The sequence below is a fragment of the Vigna unguiculata genome, chromosome 4 (genome assembly GCF_037176805.1).
Source record: "Vigna unguiculata cultivar grain cowpea cultivar isolate G323 ecotype 2 chromosome 4, ASM3717680v1, whole genome shotgun sequence".
Taxonomy (NCBI): domain Eukaryota; kingdom Viridiplantae; phylum Streptophyta; class Magnoliopsida; order Fabales; family Fabaceae; genus Vigna; species Vigna unguiculata.
Genome location: NC_140795.1, coordinates 3160880 through 3185037, shown reverse-complemented (window position 1 = coordinate 3185037; position 24158 = coordinate 3160880). Strand labels below are relative to the sequence as shown.

At 34.5% G+C, this 24158-nt stretch overlaps 2 protein-coding genes across 7 annotated transcripts; one reads left to right on the top strand and one right to left on the bottom strand.

The window, feature by feature from the left end:
* The first annotated feature begins 2313 nt into the window (after positions 1-2313).
* Positions 2314-5675, top strand: LOC114182016 (putative inactive receptor kinase At1g48480). Its single transcript, XM_028068756.2, has 2 exons — positions 2314-3888; positions 4456-5675. The coding sequence occupies exons 1-2, from the start codon at positions 2523-2525 to the stop codon at positions 5103-5105; spliced, it is 2016 nt and encodes a 671-aa protein (XP_027924557.2). The 5' UTR covers positions 2314-2522; the 3' UTR covers positions 5106-5675.
* A 3102-nt stretch (positions 5676-8777) lies between these two features.
* LOC114182015 (putative serine/threonine protein kinase IREH1) lies at positions 8778-24065 on the bottom strand. Of its 6 annotated transcripts, none has more exons than XR_003603994.2 (18): positions 23140-24063; positions 20956-21020; positions 20641-20823; positions 19174-20547; positions 15345-15517; positions 13184-13427; positions 12097-12189; positions 11874-12014; positions 11675-11767; positions 10940-11144; positions 10547-10632; positions 10338-10426; positions 10152-10203; positions 10001-10057; positions 9727-9909; positions 9571-9648; positions 9092-9280; positions 8778-9009 (listed from the first exon to the last, which is right to left on the bottom strand). XR_003603994.2 is itself a non-coding variant. In XM_028068754.2 (18 exons), the coding sequence occupies exons 1-17, from the start codon at positions 23846-23848 to the stop codon at positions 9200-9202; spliced, it is 3906 nt and encodes a 1301-aa protein (XP_027924555.1). In that variant the 5' UTR covers positions 23849-24063; the 3' UTR covers positions 8778-9009; positions 9198-9199. The 6 variants fall into 6 exon arrangements, 3 of the variants coding, with proteins under 3 accessions (XP_027924555.1, XP_027924556.1, XP_085527943.1); XR_003603995.2 differs by having other exon boundaries at positions 9736-9909; positions 23140-24062; XM_028068754.2 differs by having other exon boundaries at positions 9198-9280.
* Between the last annotated feature and the right edge of the window lie 93 nt (positions 24066-24158).

Here is a 24158-nt window from a genome sequence, read left to right as displayed (position 1 = left end):
TGTGTAAAGAGGATCAAAGTATGTTGTATGTTGTCTAAAGAGATCGAATTGGTTATATAATAATTTGTTAATAATGTTCTTGTTGATGGATCTTGTGAGGAAGATTTATGAAGAAGAAACAATATTATTGAAACATTAATTTAGATAAGAGATTGACGTTATTTTTATTAATAAGTTTTTAGACTTTTTTTTCCTTATATGTAACTCAACATTGATTTTTTTCTTTGAGAAAAACATTTTAAATTCGAGTACTTCTTTGCTTGTGTCATCATTTATATTACACGTTTTTCTCATTTTTCATTGAGAAAATTTTTGATATAGAGACTCGTTTGAGCTAGTCACTAAGTCGACTATCCATTAACTTTAATACCATTGATGAATATTTTAATAGATGATTAAGTGAGAGAGATAACACCAATGAAACATCTCTTTTTCCACATAAGAGATTCACACTAAATCTTTAAGACTTCTGCATTTTAAATCTTTTTTCTTATTGTTCAACTTTTTCATCTCTACTCGGTGTGAGATTCAGTCTCAAATTTGAATATTTAACACTTGTTTTGCATTTTTTGATAATTATAAATATTTCTTAATATTATTATCATTGTAAAATCTTGTAAAGAGAGAATTAGTGTTTGATTTTGTAATATATTTTTTTATGTTTTTATTATTAGTTTCTTTGATATTTATGTTCACGTGGGTGATTTTATTTTGCATGACCAAATAATGCTACATGTGACATTTTATCGAAACAAGTCATGATTAATATTGTTTTTTGTTTTTCATTCTTAAAGATTGCGTTTGGAATATGAAACCAATGTTTGAACCAATTCTTCTTTATACATATATTACTTTAATGTATATTAACATACTTAACTAACTAACTACATTATATATCTAGTCAAGTAAATTAATAATCTATAAAATTTAAACTTCCAAGTTGTGAATTTTTAACTATCTAATATCAACTTATAAAATTAAGGCCAACTTCTAAATTTTAATTTTGAATATTGGATAAACTAATTATGACAAAAAATAAATAATGTAGAATAGCTAATAAAACAGAGTACACACAACATGGGATACCTGAAAAAAATTGCTGTTGTCTGTTGGTATGACATCATCTTATTTTGTACCTTCTTCACAAAATCAAATGTATAACAATAATTTAATATTAAAACTCATACTTATTACCAAATAAATTGATAATATTAAAAATCAAATATTTCAATATTAAAACTCAAAAAATTAATTGATAACATAAAAAAATTAATTGATAATACATTACATTATTCTTTTTTATCTAAATAAAAAAATCTATGATTTTCTTTACTACTACATAAAAGAATGACTCAAATATAAAACAAAACAAAAAAATCATATTATAAATAGTAAATTAAGCACATATTAAAACTCGTACTATGATGTTTTTTTAGTATACTATAGATACGACCAATCGCATTTCTTAAAAAAAAATTAATGATATTTTACTTTTTTTAATTAGTTTTTTCATTAAAATCTCATATGGAGAATGAGAAATATTCCGTTCGAAAATTAAAAGAAAAAATGGCATCACTCACTTTACTGTGCAGGTAGGGTTTCTTTTTGACAGCCTGACTCAACACACAACATTCAACATCATCGTTTAATAAATTATTTATTCTTTATTCTTTCTACAGGCATTTGATATATATTTTAGTTTTGTTAAATTATTATTAATATAAAACTTTGTTGTTAACTAATTAAAAATAATCATGACTATAATTACAAAAAAATAATTATAAAAGCCTATAATTTTTCATATATGTCAATTCTTCAAAACGGGATAAAAAATATATCCTAATATAATTTTTAACATATTTATCATAAAAAAGTATTCATATTATCACCTACGTTAATCACAATATATAAACTATTTAATAAGTTTGACCCAGTTCAAGTTTTCAATTCTTCATTCATTCTGTTTTCTTTAATCTAATTATATTATTTATTTTCAAAATATTTAAAGGTAAAGATATCACTTTTTCCTTAAAAGTTTTTTACTCTCTTGGTATAAGTTATACAAAAAGAAGTTTATGAAATAACACAAGAATCACCCAATCAGAAAAGAGGGTGTTTTAATGGAAGGTTTTCTGCATTAATTAATTATCATAGTACATGAAAGGTATCTGTTTCCTAAGTTCCTAACATATTCTAATTAAACTCTATGTTTAATCTATAAATTTTTTGAGAAACATGTAAATAATAGTTAGTAGTTTTATATTATCATATATTCATACACTCACATTTGAAGACTGATATGTGTGAAATCAAATACAAAAAGTGAGTATCAATGCACATTTTCTTTCTTCTTCTTACCAACTTTCTTTCTCTCACTGCATCATCAATCAAACACCAATGCACAAACCTTGTTATTCACACGTTAACGTTATTTTTATGTCTCTAAAATCAAAACACACACACCAGAAAAACACAACTACTTAGGAGTGTCTGAATTCTCAAACCAAAAACACTTGACAACAATGCAACATTCTCACAAACTTTTTCCCACCATTCTCTTTCTCTTTTTCTTCTTCCCTTCAACATTCTCCGACCTCTCTTCGGAGCGCGCGGCGCTCCTCGCCCTGCGCTCCGCCGTGCGCGGCCGTACGCTGCTCTGGAACACCACCTTCCGCTCGCCCTGCGTCTGGCCCGGCGTCCAATGCGATGCTGCCAATGCCACCGTGGTGGAGCTTCACCTCCCCGCCGTCGCTCTCTCCGGCGAGCTTCCCGACGGTGTGTTCCCGGAGCTCCCCAACCTCCACACCCTCAGCCTCCGCGTCAACTCCCTCTCCGGCGCCCTCCCCGCCGACCTTGCTTCCTGCACCACCCTCCGCAACCTATTCCTCCAACAGAACCACTTCACCGGAGAAGTGCCGGCGTTTCTCTCCGGCATGACTGGCCTCGTCCGGCTCAATTTGGCCTCCAACAACTTTTCCGGCCCATTTCCGGCCCCGTTCGGGAACCTCACCCGGTTGAGGACCCTTCTCCTTGAGAACAATCGGCTCACCGGTTCGTTACCCGGTTTGGAAGAACTGGGTGAATTGGCTCAGTTCAATGTCTCTTACAACATGTTAAACGGTTCTGTTCCTAAAAAGTTGCAGACTTTTGATAAAGATTCGTTTTTGGGCAATACCCTTTGTGGGAAGCCACTTGGGATTTGTCCCTGGGATGATGGTGGTGCAAATGGGAGTTCAAATTCAAGTGGGGTTGGAGGAGGTGGAGGGAGTGTGATTGGAGGGGAAAAGAAGAAGGGGAAGAAGCTTTCTGGGGGTGCAATTGCAGGGATTGTTGTTGGGTGCGTGGTGGCTCTTTTGTTAGTTGTGTTTGCTTTGATTCTTTTGTGTAGAAGTGGGAAAAAGACTAGGAGTGTTGATAATGTTAGCAACGTGGTGGTGTTGAAGGAGGAGCCTCAACAGCATGGGGAGGTGGGAATTGAGGGTGGTAATGTGGAGAGTGGTGGTGGGGGTGGGGATTCGGTGGCGGCGTCGGCGGCGGCGGTGGCGGCAGTGGGTGGTGGAAGTGGTGGAGAGAAGAAGTTGGTGTTTTATGGAAATAAGGTGAAGGTGTTTGATTTGGAGGATTTGCTGAGGGCTTCTGCAGAGGTGTTGGGAAAAGGAACTTTTGGGACCACTTATAAGGCTGTTTTAGAGGATGGGCCTGTGGTGGCTGTGAAGAGGCTGAGGGATGTGACGGTTTCGGAGAAGGAGTTTAAGGAGAAGATTGATGGGGTTGGAGTGATGGACCATCAGAATTTGGTGCCTCTCAGGGCTTACTATTATAGCAGGGATGAGAAACTTCTTGTTCATGATTACATGCCAATGGGAAGCCTATCTGCAATTTTGCATGGTGAGTTCAGCCTCACTTTAGTTTCATAACTCCATTTTCTTGTTATTAACATGCACATGATTCGGTTGTGTTTTGAATTTTTGTGGTTGTGATTTCATGTTTTCTTTGCTGTTTTTGGTATTTTTCTGTAGAACGATTTCTGCAATTTGCGTTACTGTGTTCCGTTTTGGAGAATGCATAATTGACAATGGAAGAGGAAAAGAGAGTGCACGTACTAGCACTCTTTAGGAATCATAATTTGTTTATATTGCATCTCCTCTTACAGTTTATCTTAGTTTGTGGCTTTGGCCATATCTGGACATTACATAATAGAAGTTTAACCAAATATGTAAGTTGGCATCAGCTTTTAAACTCCTACATTAACCTCTTTGCCGCAAACTATGATGTATCAAAATGTATAAATACTTCAACTTGTGTCACGTGTCCGATTTAGGTTATATCTGATATATGTATCATATTTGTGTATCATAGATTGTAACTGTGTTAATGGAGTGTGCCATGTCATTGATCGGCATGAACACTAGCAAAAAAGATTGAAGTTTATGATATAGTTGTTTATGATCACAGGAAACAAAGGAGCTGGTAGGACACCATTGAATTGGGAAATGAGATCAGACATTGCATTAGGAGCTGCTCGTGGCATCGAGTACCTACATTCACAAGGGCCTAGTGTTTCTCATGGAAACATAAAGTCCTCCAACATCCTCCTAACCAAATCCTATGATGCCAGGGTGTCTGATTTTGGGCTTGCACACCTTGTCGGCCCCTCATCCACACCCAACAGGGTGGCCGGCGGCTACCGTGCCCCCGAAGTAACCGATCCCCGCCGGGTTTCTCAGAAGGCCGATGTGTACAGTTTTGGAGTGTTGCTGTTGGAACTTCTGACCGGAAAGGCTCCAACTCATGCCCTCTTGAATGAGGAAGGAGTGGACCTTCCAAGATGGGTCCAATCAGTGGTTAGAGAGGAATGGAGTTCAGAAGTGTTTGATATTGAACTCCTAAGGTATCACAATTCTGAAGAGGAAATGGTTCAGTTGTTGCAACTTGCAGTGGATTGTGTAGTTCCATACCCTGATAACCGCCCTTCAATGTCTCAAGTGAGACTACGCATGGAAGAGTTTCGTAGGTCTGGTGCCATGAAAGAGGGTACTCAAGACCAAATCCAACAACCTCATTTCATCGATGATGATATACAAGATGTATCATCATCTAGATGAGTTTGTGTAAAGGATCTTCTTGTCTTTGTCTTTGTCTTTGTCATGTGCTTATGTTGTATTTTCTTAAGACAAAACTTTACGAGTTCTTTTGGCCACTTTTGGTGTTATTTTGCTATCAGAATTGAAGTTTTATGTTACTAATTGACATAATAAAGGTTTGCAAATTGCAATAAACATGGACATTGATCACTGAAATGAAACTTCAATTCTGACAGAAGAAGAATATCATCAAAAGTAGCAGAGGAACTTCATCTAAGTTTTCTGATTTTTTTTCTTTTTCTTGAGTTCATCTAATTTTCTTCCAATCTCAATTGTAGTATCTACTCTAGCATGAGGGAGTGAGATATCTATTCCATTAGTTATTGGCGGTGGATTCTGGTTGATGTAATTATTAACTTTGCTTTTAACATTGGCTTTTTTTTTGTTTTTGTGACACTGTGATCATATGGTCGCTTTCATGGTTGGTTGTAATGTCCTATAGGTGGCATGTAGTAGCATGTCTTCAAATGTAGTGGCCCCACCTTGTAAAGACAATATGGATGATTTATACCTAGAACCAACTTTGATTAACTCTTCATTCGGTTCATACGTGAATTAAGGGGTGACCTCATTCACCACTTTTCAAAATATCAATCTCATGTCACACCAATTCCTTAATCGTAGTGTTTCCTAATTAGTCTTTTATACCTTTTTTACCAAGTTTTGTTTCTATGAATTGTCTGTAATTGTTTTAATATTTTAATCAATAGACATAACTTTTAAAAGTCAAGAAAATAAATATATATAAAAGATACATGTTAATTATGTTTTAGTCTTTAAATTATATATGTTTATAGTCTCTAAATTATAATTTAATTTTGGTTTTAGTTTTCGTCTATATCTTAAACTTTGATATGGTAGATCCATATATTTAAAAAATACATAGATGCAGTCATTTTTGTCCACCGTTGTTAATTATTTTTTGGTTAAATATGTTTTTGGTCCCTCAAGTTTCAGTAAAATTTGGAATTAGTCTCTCCTCAAAACTTTGGACTAATTTAGTACTTCATCTTCAAAAATACATGAATTTAGTCCTTTTAACAAAATTTTGTTAAGTTTATCTGATGTTTCAAGCGCATTTCATGATAGTATTTGAATTGTTTACACCGTTTGACATATTTTTGCTTCAATGTTAACTCAAATATTATTATAAAATGTTTTTAAAATATCAAATAAACTTCACAAAATTTGGTAAGAATAATTAAATCTACGCATTTCTAAATAAAAATGACTAAATTGGTATAAACTTTTAAAAATAGACTAATTCCAAAATTCACTTAAACGTGAAAAATAAAAATATATTTAACCCATTATTTTTTTACATAACAAATGATAAATCATGTTTGATGCAATCCAAAAGTTATTTTTTGTCAAAATCTTAAAAGATTAGTATGACTCGTTTGTAACGTCAAAAAACAATTAATACTGTTAAACGAAAAAGATTATTTTTATGCATTTCTTAAGTATGAAAACCTAATATAATCAATTTGAAATAAGAACGAAAATCAAAATATGTAAAAGTTATACATACTATTACACTCTTGTCCCGGGCATAAAATTGATGTTCTTCCATAAAAAAGAATATTAACAAAAACATCTTTTAACTCAAGCTTGATGCTGAAGGCTTGCAGGTATAAACTGTCAAAAGGTGTCATTTGATTTGTAAGGTCAAACAGCTTTGGCCATGTGTAAAAAGTTTGATATGATATGATATAATATAATGCTTTATACAGATAATTCAATTATATATAAAAACCATAGGAATAAGGCTTTAAGCATTAATGCCTACTTTGACTAATTCAACATGATTTTCAGCAATAGCCTATTTTGATTCTCAAGAAAATGTAAACCTTTTTATAGTGTGTATTAAAATGTCAGCTAGATTTGTCCCCCATAGAATCAAATTTTGGTATTATTAGCAAGAGTTAAATTAAGCTTGAGCTTTCTCATCCATGATGTAAAATTTAGAACTTAAACATCAAATCAAACATTAGCAATGTGTGGCAGTTGAAACAATTTTTGGTCATGTGAGTACATATAGGCCAAGCTGAAAAGGTTCATATAACTAAGGTGATGTATTTGTGAATGTGATTATAATTGTGACTTTATGGTGGACCAGAAAATAGAGTACACACACATAGTGGATGGGGCAGTGCAGTTTTTTAAAGTGACCCTTCTTGAGATAGTGGTCCTACATGGCTACTGCTACTTCATAGTGGTTCATGATCATAGTTTGTTGGTATTCATTGATCTACTACACCCTCTTTCATATTCTAATTTTGTTAATACTTTGAGGGACTCCATATAGGTAAGGTTGAAAGTAAACAGTGCTATCTTTTACCAATTCATTTTATGTTAAACCCGAAATCCTAAACATAAGAATTTCTTGTGTTCAACTTAATTTTTGCATCACATTGTTAAACATGGATGCATAGTTTTTCTTCTGCAACAATTTTTTTTCTAATTCACATCAAAATATGTGAAAATGTATTAAGGGTTTTGGACGAGCCAGACACTCTAGTTATCATTGTTAAAAAGGAAAAAAAAAATGAATGATAAAGTGAAACGATTGAAATGCCATGTTACTACAACATGGGATGCTCTTGTCTCTTTGGCTATTGTTGTCCTATTATCTGCAATCTCTTTCAAAATTTGTGGCATTTATAGTAACCACAGGGAGACATAAAGCATTGGTATAGTTGTAACAAAAAATATCACTCAAAAAGTCAACTCTGGAGAGTAAATACAGTATTAAATTTATGTCTACTTTGATCAATAACTGAAAGATTATGATGAATGAAAATGTTATCTCTGGAAAAGAAAAAAAGAAATAGTTGAAAAGTGAAAAAAATCTTGTAGTATGAAAGAACTTTTCCTAGTATTCATTAGAGAGAAAAAAAAAATCTTTGATAAGTTAAAATTATAATTTATGTACTTAATTTATAGGAGAAGTTGAATGGAACAATATTAATAACATTTAGATAAATAATTTAATTTTAATTTAGACAAAAACTCAGTTTATTTTATATCCTTGTATTCTTCTTCTGTAAGTGTTTATGGAAAAATGATTTCAACTTAACCTTAATTTTATAACTTTGCCAAGAAAGAAAGGAGCTTTTATCAATACATGAAACATGAGATCGGAATAAAATTTAGGAAACAGTAGTCAATTTTGCCCAGTTAAGTTTCGGCACAATTAAATAGGTACATTTCTTAATTTGAGCATTTCTACATGAATTGTCTGGATCTGATTTCACAACCTAACATCCAAATTATATTTGATTTTAAATTATAATGCATTATAATAGAAATTAGATTTGTCTGTATAGCTAAAAAATGTCTTGTTACGTTATTATATTTCATTTTAATCGAAAAAATGTATATTTTTTTAAAATGAATAAAAAAATGTATTCAAGAATACTACTTTCATTCTTCATGAAATAACTCGTGCAAATCAAATCACTATCGCCTGAAATAAATGAGTGGGGTTGAAAGCAATGTTTCCGCCGATAGATTAATAAAACCAGCAGAACTAAAGGGAGGGAACAAGTAAATGACGTTAAATTAAACATCGTTTGATGATAGCTATGGTAAACAAAAAAAAAAAATTGTGAAAATGCTCGAAGGGAGGGGTTAAGAAGAGTTCACAGCAGCATCAAGTATATAATATAACAGTGGTTTGTCTGAACAAAAAGGATGTGTTCTCATTGCCATCGCAGAACAATTTGAGCAACTGTGATATGCATTTTTAAATTTACAGTTCTCAATTCGTACACAATAAACGGTAAAAAACTGAAACCACCCACTGTTGCCCTGTAACCTAACAAGCAAAGAGTACATCCTGAACCACTTTGAACCTCTAAATCTGCAAAATCCAGCAATACAAACTGTGAGCAAGAAAACAATGAAGCCATGACGAATGGGTAAATTATGCGACAGAATCATACATGTACAATGTATACAAACGATAAAGGTGCTTGTGCCCCCAAAATTGCTTGGATCATAGGTCGAAAACCAAATTCTGGACTTTGACAGAGGATAATTAATACATACAGCTATGCACTAGAATTCGTTGGCGGGTCGTCTTTCCATCCTTTAGTGAGATCATAGTTGATAGATGCAAGCTGGGAGAGATTCTGAAAACACCAAGGAAACATTCGCGTATAAGAGAATATTTGGTCAAGAATGGGAAAGTAAAGCATAAGACCAAGAAGAAAACTATCAAACTAAATATTAACAGAAGGCAAAGTTTAACATATAAGGCTACTTATAAAGAGTATAGTAAGCTCAGAGAATCCATTTTAACACATTAAATCCCACTGTAGGTGACAAGAAAACAAAGGAAATATCAGGCATAATCCATTCAAGTTAATTCTAATTGTATACTCATAGATTTCAAAGAAATGAATATAATTTGAGGGATTACCTTGAAGGAGAAATTACTGAAAGAGTAATTGACAGATGTGCCAGAATCAAACTCAGCAAGACCACCACATTCATCTCCCTGTTATCAAGAGGGAGTTAGTCCATTATACTTTAAATTGATTTCAGTAAGTATTTTACGTTTAGCAATGCCTACTACTTGTAATACCACTTCATCTTGGCGATTGCTCAAGCAACTACTGCTGCCACTTAAGCTATCAGCATCACTAGAATCCTCAACATCACTGGCTGGATATACAAGGCCATCAGAAGTATTCCATGAGTAGCGACTAGTGAAGTAACTGGTATCTAGAGCGCTCTCAGAAGCAGGAACAAATGCAGCCTACAAAACCAACAGAAGCAGTACGTTGGGCATCAAGAGAGTGGCAGAAAAATTAACAATTAAGATCTCGCTTGGGTAAACTATTACATACTTTCTGCCTGGCAAGTGTGTCCCAGTTTATATCCTTGAAGAAAACATGTTGCTTTACCTGGATCATTAAAATCAGTTTAACATTTGAGCAGAAAAAATAAATTATACAAAAGGATAAAAAAAATTCTATATTGTATGAGAAATTACATCACCTCTGATGCTCCTTTTGATCCCAGTCTTTGATTAGGATCTTCTGTCAATAATCTGAAAATTAATAATGTCAGGAACTAAATGAAAAACATTCAGCTATTTTAGATGTGAGTGCTTAACAAAGAATAATACCCAATAAGAAAGCTTGTTATCACAAAAAAGTACTAAAAAAACAACATATAATATACCGATCAATAAGATCCTGTGCTTCGGGACTCATCTCTGCAGGAACTGAAGGCCAAGGTATCTTACGATTAAGAATATTATCAAATATAGTCTACAAACACAAAAATAACATCATGTCAGAGAACTCAAATCATATAAAGGCAAAACTGACATGAAAAGAAACTTAAAAACCATCTAAAAAATTTATCATACAAAGAAGCAAGATATAAACCTGAGGATGCTCAGCATTGAAGGGTGGAATACCAACAAGCAACTCAAATAAAATGACCCCAACAGACCACCAATCGGCAGTATACGCTGTAAAATTTGCACAAGTTATGTTCCAAAAGTAAATGCTATGAGTATTCATCGTATATATAAAGTAGAATAGAATCATTCTCCAATGATCAAAACATTTATCATTCAACTACATAATTTCACTATAAAGAATAGCAATCAATTTGTGATATTTTCAGCATTGTTAAGAATTTAATTCTACACATACGGGAAATCATATTTTCTCTAAACTGCCCAAATAATGACAAAAGTCAAATTTATATATATTAAGAGATAGGGGAAAACAGAAATGAAACCACCTTAAACATAAAAATGGGACAATACAAACCATGTCCAGTTCCCAAAAGTATCTCTGGGGCTAAGTAATCAGGCGTGCCCACTGCAGAGCGTTTCTTCCTCCTTTCCCATTGATCCTCAGATGTAAATACATCAGTCTCATCCTCTTCAAGTAGGGATGTCCCATTCACTGCTGGGCCAGACAGATCATCTGTGCTGTTGATGAGACCAACTTTAGAAAGCCCAAAGTCTGTTAACTGCAAAAGTAGCCAGAACAAAAAAAATCAAGCTATTTAGCAGTTTATAAAATGTATTTAAGAGAGCCACAGGATTACATGAATATTGAAATTGAACCTCAAAAGGATCCAATCTACACTTAAGAAATTGAAATTCTCGCCAAATACATGGAATCACAATTTAAAGCATGGGATTGGTAGTGCTGATGAAAGAAGCTAATAGTAGAAAAGATGCAAAACTCTCTATGATTCATCATAGATATGAGCACCAAAATTTCTAAAACACAATGCCACCCCATAAATTTTGATACGAGCACCATTTTGGCCAACACAATCAAACTCCATAAAAATCATACTTAACTATCATTATAAAGTACGAGATTATTGATATTACTCCTAAGAGTAAGAAATGAAAGAGGATTAGCCAGATTTTGGATTTCCATTCCAAATTTCCAAACCAAGGTTAAGGAAAAAAGTAAAAGAAATAGCCTTTTTACATAACCATGGTTTGGAGATTTACAAGCAGAAATTAGAACATACTTAGTAGTTACCTTGATGTGACCATCATGTGCTATCAATAAATTGTCAGGCTTCAGATCTCGATGAACCACACGCAGAGAATGCAAATACTCTAACGCAAGCACCTAACATTGAACAAAAAATCATGTTCTAGACGATGTAATGAAAAAAAAATTCAGAAAACCAGAGAAATAGAAAGAGCCAGTAAAGAGACATAACCAAGAATTATACCACTTCAGCAATATATACTCGAGCAACTTCCTCATCTAGGCAACCTAAATTTCTTAATAATGAATACAGGTCACCTCCATTCAGATACTCCATGACGAGATATAAGTTTTCACGACATGTAAAAGAATAGAAGAATCGAACCTGATTAAATTAAAGCTAACATTAGAATAAGATAAAATTTCTTAAAGCAACAAGGAACATTAAAACAGTTAGACCTGCTCACCACAAAAGGATTGCGTACTGTAATTAAGATATCACGTTCTGCTAATATACTTTCCACAGCATTTTTACGGATCATATCTGCCTTCTTGAGAACCTATTAGAAAATAGCTCAATAGGGTTACATAGTAAAAGCATAGACCAAGATAGAAATAAGTTTATTTTAACCTTAAAGGTTTGAAAAAGCAACACAATACAAGATTGAGATCCTAACTAGGTCAGCACCCCACACCTTATATCAATCATTTGCTGCACACCAATATAAAGAAATAATAATAAAACAAAATACATGATAGGGGACTAGATTAAAAGGGTAGGGGGGGGGCGCAAACCAAACCAAACACAATAGGTAAACCTATTAGATATCTTATCTTTAGTTTCTTTTGTTACTATTCTTTATCTTGTACATTGGCTTAACCCATGTCTCCTTTATTATAAATACATTACCCTATGTGTAGTTTTACACAAGAGGGAGATTAATCCCAAACCCAAACCTACGTTCACTATATTTAATAGATAAAAAGAAATTTACAACAGAGTTGATTAAAGAAATTGGCAAATTGCAACAACCAAAATTTTGTTGCATTAAAATTACTTAACCGTTGAAAGATACAAATAGTATAAGAAAGAACACAACGAAACAGTTTCGAGAATAATTTCATGAAGAAATTATTTCAAGTAAAAAAGAAAAAAATAAATATAAGATCAGATTTTAATAACATATCTAGCATTCCCTGCATCAAGTTATGAGAGCTAAAACAATTCATAAAATATAGAGATCAACACAGTTTACATGAGAGCTTGAAGAGCATGTCAGAAACTAATCTCTATTTTTCAGTAAGCTATCAAAACGAGTCGTCAAAAGGTCGGCTTTTGCCCTATAATAAGCATTTCAAAAAGAGTCGTAAACTTCAATAAAACTCCATACAGATTATAAAAACTTATTACCCAATTTCATTGAAAAAAAACTCTTCTATACAAGTCACAAAAAAAGTACAATGCACAATCAGGCATGAAACAAATGCAAGTACATGGATGCTCAAATTAAGTGATGATACAATAGATGAATCCGAAGCACAAAGAATATATACCTTTATTGCAAAAAGATCACCAGTTGTTCTCTTTTTAGCCAAGAAAACCCTCCCAAATGCCCCACGACTGATAGGTTTTATAATTTCAAAGTCATCAATAGAGGTACGATCCCTTGATGAATGGATTGGGCTTGTTCTCAAGCTACGAACCACGTCATCTTCCAAGAGAACATCATCATCAACGGTGCTCTCTGTATCTATCTTTTCAACATCCACCATCTCAGTGAGTTGCAGATACTTCTCTCTACCAAACCAAATTATTACTTATCAAGAATAATCACAAAAAATTTCAAAGCACAACTAGCAAAGTCCATGATATTAAATTAAATTACAGCAATGGTGGATTGAAGGTATAGGTGGCAAACTGGGCCAGCCAATTTGGTGGACCAGTGGCAGGGCAGAGAGGGCTGACCAGCAGCCCACTTTTTTTAAATAAAAATAAAAATAAAGAATAACTTAAAAATATTTCTTTTGTATTATATTACTTGACATGTAAATATATAATAATATTGTAACATAAATTATTAACACTTACAAATTAAGTTCCAATTACTAATTATAATAAGGTAATTTAATATATAAAGATAACAAAGATAATAATTATTTTAATTATTCTGATTAGACATTAATTAATCGATTGAAATTTAAAAAATACTCAGTGTGCTTTTAATATATACATATGTAAAAAAAAAAAATTTAAAATACAAAATTTAAAAAAAATTAAAAAGAAAAAGTTGGTGAGCCAACCCACCCATTGACGAGATAGATTAGGATTTTCAGTCCAGTCTCGCCCGCCCTACCCTGTTTTGGCCAGACTAATGGGCACAGGCCCAAACATGACAAACTAGGCCGTTTTGCCACCCCTAATTGAAGGGGAAAGTTTTAGAGACAAGGCCATGTGAAAAACTACGCATTGTAATCTTGCAATGGTGGCAATGTTTTCTATGTCACACTCCATTTTAGCTAAGGACTTCTTTTTTATTCAGGAGAGGCAACTTCTATTCCTTGCTCTGTTTTGTGTGTTTTTCTTCACCAGAAACAGAACCTTAGTTTGTTTCATCTTCTATTTACTTATTTATTTAATCCCTGGCAGCAGTTACAGAGCAGAATCAGCACACGCTCCTTTTCATTCACGATCATAACAAAGTCTAGACATCAACAACAGAACCATATATACTAAGATAGAGTTCCTTAAAATTGTGCTATCGATTATTCTATGTTGAAGTTTGTCTGCTTTTGTTCCCTTGAACTGCTGTTACATTAGATTTCATGAACTACAACAGTATAAAAGTAAATTGAATGAGTTTTAATCCTGTAATGAGGGAGACCAAGTAAATCAACGAAGTCTTCAAGAGGGATCTCTTGATAAATAACATCGCTAGAACATTGGTCTGAATGGCATTATGTGATCCATGCCATACTAGAACATGTTTGAATTATGTTAAATTATTTTTTATATAATTTTGATATATTTCTATTTTAGATATAGAGAAATTTCAGTTTTTTAACAAGCGCACACCATGTGTCCACAATTTGCACTATGCAGCCCACCATAACCTATCTTGGATTTTAACCTGCTGCCAGTACTAAACAATGGGGTAGTCACAAGTACAGGGTTAAAAAAAAGAATGAATATGTGTGTATGTATGTATGTATGTATGTATGTATGTGTGTGTGTATATATGTTTGTATGTGTGTGCACTGTGTGCTCATTTGTATGTATATATATATGTGTATGTTTGTATTACAAACTTCAGAAAAAAAAAATTACTAGCAAGAAAAAAATCATTCGTACAGATAATCAGGTGTTACTCATATTCGGTGAGATGTGTTAAGTGAGAAAAAAAGAATGCATATTAAGGTAAAGTAGGTTAAGTTTATGAGATAATTGAACAATACACCAATACTTTCTCTCTCACTACGCATATTTACTCACTATAGAGTCAAATCCCAAGATAGTTTGGACACAGAACACATAGTTGTAGCAATACTGTTATGCCATATGGTATTCTGAGTTCTGTTATAAAATTATGTCTATTCCCTATAAACAGTGTGTAACAAGAACCTCCACCAAAGCTTATCATGTAGTTCAATGTTTACTAGGAGTACTTTCCATGTTACAGAGATGTCTTGCATAATGTAAAATAGAAAAAATACTAACCGTATCAGCTTCTCAATACGTGTTCCAAAGGTCTCCACAGTAAGTGCATCAAATTTCCTTCGTTCTACAACAACCCGCAAGTCATCAAGACAAGATAATAAATATGAAGTTGTGCGATCATCATCCAGAGGTGCATTTGCCACACATCGAGCTATATCCGCAAGTTCATTCATCTACAATAAAACATGGAATTTTGCAACGGAAGAATGTCAAGGATGATATTTTTCTAAGAATATCATGAAAATAGGAAGTTATTTGATATTTCTTTAAGAAAATGTAATACAAGCCTCATATATTAAAACTTCAGTACATATACAGGCATAAACAGTTGGATATTTATGCACAAACAATTAGACCTCAAAATCCTAATTTATTTTAATAAAACATTTTCTATTGGTTATAATTATAGAAATAAGGCACATAGGAATACTTAGATCATATATGTATTATTCTTATATCGTATTATTATTATTAGAGGATAACATATCACCTCTGTTTATTGTAGTGATTCCAGTTTCTCAATATAAATAAAGCACCCACCCATGGTGTCTCATAAACATGTGATATCAGTTCACTGTTTCTCTATTATCTATAGTTTAACATGGTATCACAGTTTATCCTACCGTGGTTTATCTGACCATTACTGAACCACCCATAATCTACTTCTATTCGCATGTCTAGTCCAAAATGTCATTAGGGATAGTAAAGAAATTTGTACCTAAGGATGTCCACGAGTAAAATTTGTGACAAATACAAATGAATACCCTTAATGGATATTTGGGGATAATGGGTATGAGTATTAAATTATCCGCTTGTTGATGGGATAGATATGGGTATCATTGTAACAATTATTAGTGAATTTTATTTGAGTATTTTTTTTTTTTTAAATTCAAGTGATCAAAATAAAAGTATTAGTAAAAGAAATATTAATCATGGAAGAATTGTTTAAAATTTGACTTTATATATTTCTATTTTTTCTATTTAGACCTAGGAAATTGAAGTTGTTTTATAAAAGAACAATTCTTTAACATTTATATCTTGGTGCAACTCATTTAAATAATTCTAGGAAGACCAAATTTATTTGCATTAATATTTTATTCATTAATTTGATTTGAATTGTGCTTAAGAATTAATATTTTTATCTAAGTTTATATTTTAAAGATTTGTCTTTTAATAATTTATTTAAAAATTTTAAAAAATAAAATATAAAATATTTATGGGTATCTATAGATACCCACAAGTATAAAAACATACGTGGATATTTTTTCAGGGATATTGGATGAGTAACATAACAGTACTTGTTTAGACATGACGGATAACAAATAGGCACTACCCATACCCAACTCGTTGTCATCCCTAGATGTGATAGAATGCGTTGGAAATCCCACATTGATTAGAGATATAGCCAAATTATATTATTAAAGTTGGTACAAACTTTACCTTACAAGCCACTTTTATGAAATTATGTTACGCCTAAAATCCACTTTCTAATATGGCATCTAGAGTCTCTACAATACCCTATTGGCTTGGTGGACCCGCGGTCTCTGGTGTGAAGAGTTCTTTTCCTTTTGCAAACCTTGTTGGTGCATGCGTTGAAGCCTGCCTTATAGCCACCCATCATTGTGCTTGCCTCTTCCGTCCGAACACAATCCCAATGGTTGCTGTTCCACTTTCTTGCTCCTACAATTATTTTACCACTATTTTTCCCAAGGTTAAAAAAAAGTCTTCCAACATAGTTAACTACCTTGTAAAACTCCAACAACATATAAGTACTTTCTCAAATAGTACTTTCTAAGTACTCACCAATCAACTAGTACACTAGCAATTCCCCGCGTCCTTAGGTCATTAACTCTCATGCAACCGATCATATACTTGTTATTCTAAAGATCAGTTATTGTCAACTTACCATCATAGATTATACTTTTTTGTCATCATTATCTTTTGTTCTTATTCTAAAGTCTCCAAGTGAATCTTTATATCACAATGAGTTGCGGCACTTGGAAGTTGGTTCCTCTTCTAGCTAGCAAATCAATTATTGGGTGTAAGTGATTTTACACTCTTAATAGGTCCCAATGGTAAATTTGTTCCCTATAAAATTCATTTGGTTAAGAAAGGATGCACACAAATCTATAGACAAGATTATATTGACACTCTCTCTTCTCCATTGCAACTATTCGCCACTAAACTCAATTTCAAATTGACATCAAGAATGCAATTTTGCATGATGATCTAGACAAGGAAGTCTACCGAGAAACCTCCTAAATTTAATGCTTAGGGTGAGTAGTCTAATATGGTATGTCCTTTTCACAGGTCCCTGCATGGCCTCAAGTAATCACCCTAATCATGGTTAGGGTGTTTTCAAACTGCCATCAATTTGGAACCATACAGAGTGATGTTAACTATTCTCCATTTTATGTCATTCTCCACTAACTTATTGTATATATGGACGGCATTGTCATAACTAATAGTGGTAAGCAGGGTATTGTCCAACTAAAAGAATATCTTGCTCAACAGTTCCAGACAAAATATCTTGGACGCTTAAGGTACTTCCTTGGTATAGAAGAGTCCAAGGACATTTTCACAGAAAATATGCTTTGAATATATTGGAAGAAATAGGGAAGTTAAATGCTATGTTTGTGGACACTCCAATGGATCCAAGTGTTATACTTGCACTTGATCAAGGAGAACCGAATTTTGAGCCTGGGAGATACAAATGATTAGTTGGTAAGCTAAATTACCTCACTATGTCCTGTCTTCACATTGCATACGCAGTGAGCATAGTAAGTCAATTTCAAACTCCTAAGACCATTGGGATGCATTCGTACGAATCCTAAAGTATATTAAGAATGCCCCTGGCAAAGGCCATTTTAATGAAAACAAGGGAAATACTCAAATTGTTGGGTAGTCTAAAGTTGATTGGGTAAAGTCACCAAGTGATAGACACCCCACTTTAGGGTACTGTGTTCTTATTGGAGGTAATTTATCATCGTGATAAAATATGAAAAAAAAAAATGGTAGCAATATCAACTGCAAAAGCATAATATAATGCAGTGATATTAGTCACTTAAGAGCTCATATGGCTAAAGCAAATCCTCAAGGAGCTTAAATTAGAAGAAAAATCCCAAAAGCACCTGCATGTAACAACCAAACAGCATTACACATTGCCTCTAATAGTGTCTTTCATAAGAGTACCAAACAACGCAGTAGATTGTCATTTCACTAGAGAAAAGTTGGGTTTGAAGGCACCGCCTCTAGATTCAGCAACTGTAGTGAAAAGTTAGTAGACATATTCGCCAAGCCTCTAAGAGAACAAATAAAAAACCATGTTTGCAGCAAGCTGAGCACATATGACTTATATACTCCAGCTTGAGGGGAAATCTTATAACTATAGAATCAGGAATATCTAGATTTTATAACCAGGAATATCTAGATTTTATAACCAGGAATATCTAGAATTTATATTTATTATTAGGAATGTTTCATTTATTCTTGCATCATATCTTTATTATTAGAGAATGCCGTAACTCCTCTATTTACTGTATTGATTTTGTTTTCTAAATATAAATAAAGCACATTTTTGTCCCAAAAACAAATTATTTCAACGCATTGTCTTCTATTTCCTACAATTTAACAATACTGAATATAGAAAGAAATAATGCTTAAAGGCAGTTATGAATACTAGATCAAGTATCACCTCAACATCATATGTAAACACATGGGGAGTACCATTTGATAGAACATGCTGAATTGAATGGACAATGCCAGCAACTAGTATAGGCAATAAATTAGAAATAAAAGAAATTGAAAGAGATTTTAAAAAATAGCATGCCTGCAGCAGATCATCATGTTCAGAATAAGCACCCTTCCCGGCCAAGAGCAAGTCAATGGGACTTGTCCGTGGTGTCATCAATGGTGACCTTGGAGTCATGCTCCCTGCAGATGATGTTGTCATACCTTGGTCAGACTTTGGACCAAAACGAGTTTTACATGATATAAGTGGTAATCCTTTCAAGTCATCCATAAAAGCAGAATTATCGGTTTCGGGGAAACAGTCTAGCATGTCATCTGAGCCTCTGCGAGACCAATCACTAAGTTTAGGAGAAGGAACATCAGATTCTTCAGTCATACTAGAATTTGATACTTTTGCAACATCGGGACTTCCCACCATTTGTTGGGTATCCTTTTGTGAACAAGACTCCATCATCTTTTCTAGTGTTTCAGCAATTCTGACAAGACGATCATTGACACTCAGTCCTTTCTGATCACATCTATCAGCAACTGCACAAATCCTTGAATGATCTTCAACGTGTGAAGTAGGAACTTCCTCTTCACATATACGACAAATTATTGAGTTCTCCTCGCTATTATTCTGCTGATCTCCCCAGTATCCCCAAGAAACTTTATGTTGGTGTTTGGAAGCATGATCCAAGGAATCTTTGATAGGAAGAAACTCAGATGGCTTCGCGGTAGAAAGGTCCACATCAGAAGGGAATCTCTTATTATTTGATGCCTTTGAAGATTCAACCCTCCCATAATTTTGTTCCTTCAACTGAGCAGCTTCTTTAGGGCTTTTTCCAGACGGAGATGGGAATTTCTTCCAAGAAGCCATTCGATCCCTGCCTGAAGAGTCAAAATGTTTTGTATTATCATCATCAGCAGGAAGTGAAAGATTTTCCGGTTGCATAACATCTTTCTTCCAACCCATCATACTCTGTTCTTGACTAAAAGCTTTTTTAGATGAAGGCTTTAAGGCTTTTGCAGCACTTGAACTTTTAGAATCCCTTCCCACACTAGGAGGAATACATTTTCCAGCAGAATGCAAGACTCTTGATTGACGAAGATTGAAAACAGGTTCATCCTCAGCCAAACCACTTTCCTTGTGGAATTGCAACAATCGGGTACACCTTGTGAGAATGAAAAGCATTCGGGTGTGAAGCTGCTTTAGCATCCCAGGAGGATGCTCTTGACGCCTATCATCCAACTCCTGAACTATGCTTTCACACTGAAGCCAAAACTCGCCAGATGAAGTCATAGCACAGCTCCTTGCCAAAACTAGCAAGTCCTCAATTGTCTCTTGCCATTCAGGATGAGTATCTGCATTTTTTTCAAGAATTCCAACCAGATCTGCCGCAAAAATGGCTAAATCAGAGTTTACATCTTCCTTCGCTTTATCAAATTTTGCCCTAATAACGACCAAAATCTCCTGCACATCAAAGTAAAGCAATTTTAACGCAATTCCCTCCAATAACACAAATCATTACCACCACAATATAATGTGAAATCAGGACTAAAATACCTCAAGGTTATTCAACCGCCGAGGCTTCAAAAATGGAAAAGGCCAGACACCTTTCGAATTCAACTCATGGGAAAAACTTTTGATATCCGAAGGAAACCTCTTCCTAGGTGCACTAGTGACACGTAATATGGCTTGAAAGCGAGGAGATTCAGACTCCTTTGGGTTTTCAAAATCATATGCCGTCTGAAAAGAATCAATTGAGTTATTTTCTACTGTAATAGACGAACAAACAGAAAATAACAATTAATTCAGAAAAAAAAAATGTTACTGATTACAAAAGATACCAAGCACCAACACACTCTAAACTAGTGGTACCTCTGGAGTACAAACATCTGCACTTCTTAAGCCTCCAGACTGGGCCCATGATGATGCCTGTTTGCCTGCTTAAAGTGGTATAGTAAGGAAAAGTAAAATTTTAAGAAAAATAACTAACGATTTGGCTAAATACTTTAAAACACATAAATATAAAACAAATTTGTTGAACAATGGTTCGTATGCAAAACTAAACCAATAATGACATCAACCCAGAACCACCTCATCACAACCCCATCTGGAATTTGAAAGCAAGTCCCATCCAAGTTTGTGTAAGGAAGTAAACATAGTTGATCTCGAGCTTATGTGTGTGCTGTTGTCCACAATTGCTCAGGCTAGTCTACCTCTTACATATACAGCCTTATACATGTGCTTAACCCACTTGGGACTATTTACAATACCCTTGCATTCACATTTGACACATATTACATACACAACGCATTACCTCACCAATAATATAATTCTGTTTACTACAGAGACCGACAATATATGAGTTTGCGAGGCAGAGATCCAGAAAGGTGAAAAATTGTGAATTAGCTACTACAACCAACTTTTACTGTATAAAGCTGCAACCAATTTGACATGGCAGCACTAAAAAAATTTATAAGAAATCTTAAGTTCAAGGATCCAGTGATTCACAGACCTCAATAGTTTGATTTAATGTTATGATAAGTTTTATTATAACATTTAATTATAGGGATATGTCAGTGCTTTAATTAGGATCTGTGAATGCAAGTCGTGATATTTTAGTTCTGCATTTGTGCAGGTTAAAGCTTTAGTTACTAATTTACCTTCAGTTATTATTGTTACATAGATATTTATGTTTGGTAGAAGATGGTTATTTTACAAGGGAGTTAAATCGAGAACTATATCTACTTGAATAATAAACAATCCAGAATAAGTAATGCAAACAGCTACCAAAACACAGAAAGTGCGTGAATAAATTATTTCAGAACAAATTCTAGTCTCACTGCATTTGACATGCCTAGTACTAACTGCTTTTCAGTCTAACATGGTCAATGCTCAGGGAACTAGGTAGTATCTGAAAATGCAGCTGATTTTTGTGGTTTTTATTTTTACTTTTATGCCTAACCAGTTTTCCCAACTAGATTAATGGTTGAAATTCTGAATCAGTAACCAGTTACTCAAGTCAAACCCTGGTTTTCAAAAGTTACAACTAATATCCAAAACCTTTAGAAAGTAGTTCTAAACCTGAGTCCAAGTGGTTTCAGCTATTGTAGCCGACCTCATCTAGTGGAAAAAGACTTCTGTAGTAGTGTTTACAGTTTTTTTTAAATTAATATTTCTAGTTGTGTGTATTTTCCTTTCCCAATTACATTACTAAAAATTCCATTTAGTTAATTAAATGATTAAGTAAAACAGTAGCAATACTTCCCCATTCAAAGTCTGATTAGAAAAATGATTGTCATAAGGATTAAGGAAAATATCTGAAAATATTAATTGAGCTATGCAATTCTCTCTTTCCTAAAGGAAAACTGGTCACTATAAACGATTATTTAATCATTCTAACATGAAATGTGAGCTACATCTTGCAGATAAAATCTTCAAATGCAAAAATCAATAAGTTGTCATCCATGTATGGACGATTATTTCAATGCATAATCATCATACTTGAGATGTAAATATAAATGCAGTCCTTAACACATAAGTTTTATATGTGTTTAAGTGTATAAATATATAATCAATGTGAAGAACTACGTAATAGTTTTAAAATGTAATTACTAATATAAATTAAAATTCAATTTGAAAGAACGTGGAGCAAATAATCTAGACCAACTCAAAAGGAACAGAAACAATCAAGTCCTTTCAATTAGGGCTCCACTCCAAAAAGTTATAAACCTAATAGAATCATTGTACCAGAACAAGACCAAGCAAGATACCCACATATAGAGATACAGATCCAATAGACATTCTCCCTACTCCACTCGCGAGCCCCCTCCCCATTCCTTGCAATTCTCATTTTTCAATTAAATCCGGAGGAGAACAAGCTGTTCTTCTATAGCATGTAAATAAATAGCAATGCCTTGCGGATCCTTAATAACCCTTCCCAACAAAAGTTCTAGTCAAACTATCGAACCAACAATCATTTACTTAACTGATTGAAAAATCAGCCAAAACCACACAATCAGAATCATTACAAAATCCACACACACGGAGTTACAGTACCTGCGGCTTCCGAGGACGATTCTCCGTTCTGCAACCGCGACCGAGGCAACACCACCGGACTCTGCTCCCTTAGCGGCATACTCCCCGAAGTCGACACGCTGTCAGAATTGCTCCCATTATCGCCCCAACCTCCGGTAGCAGCGGCACCGCCACGGGAACCCTCACGAAATCCGACCCGGTTCTGGCTGGCCGGTTCCTTCTTCTTCCCATCGCCGCCGCGCACGCCGACGCCGGGCCGGGAAAGGTTGCTGCCGCCGAGCGCCGTCGTTCCCTTCTCGCCCCTGAACCCGAAGAAGCTCTCCTGCGGCAGCGGCCCCGATCTCGTCTTGATCCTGTTCAGCCCCAGCGACGACGCCAGAATCGGCGACACTGACGCCGACGATTCGCGTCCCTCCGCCGCCGTCAACTTCTTCACCGGAGAATCCTTGCGAGCCTCCGGCGGCGGAGTTTGACTTTCCTTCCCCTTGACCACATCCTTCTTCTTGGTCCCGTCCTTCACCTGCGTCTGACGACACGCAGCAAGAGCTCCCCCACCGCCGCTTCCACCGCCGCCTCCCGCTGCTAAAGTTGGATGAGCGGCGGATTTAGCCTTCTTCTTGTCGGATCTGGAAGGAGAATTGGAGGAGAAAGATCGAGGACTGTTGGATGACGCATCGGGACTAGAGGAATCGGATTTTTTGGAAGAGAAGAACCTTCCCTTGAAGACCATGTTTGGATGAACCAAACGAACCCTAGCACCATGCTGCTGAGAACTGCGACATTGATTTTGAAGCTCAAGTTAGAGAGAGAAAGCGAAAAGAGAGGGTTTGGTTTGGTGTGACAGTGATGATGTTGAATTCAAAGGAAAGGGGTTGATTGTGGACTGAAAAATGTTGTGACTTTTTACAGAAAAAACTCTACACATTATTCAAACACCTTCTTCAACCCCAATTTTAGAATCGTTTTAACATTTTATATGACCCACACCTTAGTCCTTTTTTTATTTATTTTATTTATACTTCATTATGTAATCCCTTTTA

Bases quoted from the DNA above. Each gene is read 5' to 3' on its own strand.
- LOC114182016 (XM_028068756.2), top strand. From the start codon at position 2,523: ATGCAACATTCTCACAAACTTTTTCCCACCATTCTCTTTCTCTTTTTC. The intron at 3,889-4,455 runs GTGAGTTCAGCC...TTATGATCACAG, and splicing joins CCTATCTGCAATTTTGCATG to GAAACAAAGGAGCTGGTAGG.
- LOC114182015 (XM_028068754.2), bottom strand. From the start codon at position 23,848: ATGGTCTTCAAGGGAAGGTTCTTCTCTTCCAAAAAATCCGATTCCTCT. The intron at 13,428-15,344 runs GTTAGTATTTTT...TTGGTTTGGTAG, and splicing joins CGTATTGAGAAGCTGATACG to AGAGAAGTATCTGCAACTCA. The intron at 11,768-11,873 runs GTATAATTCTTG...GTTCAATGTTAG, and splicing joins GAGTATATATTGCTGAAGTG to GTGCTTGCGTTAGAGTATTT.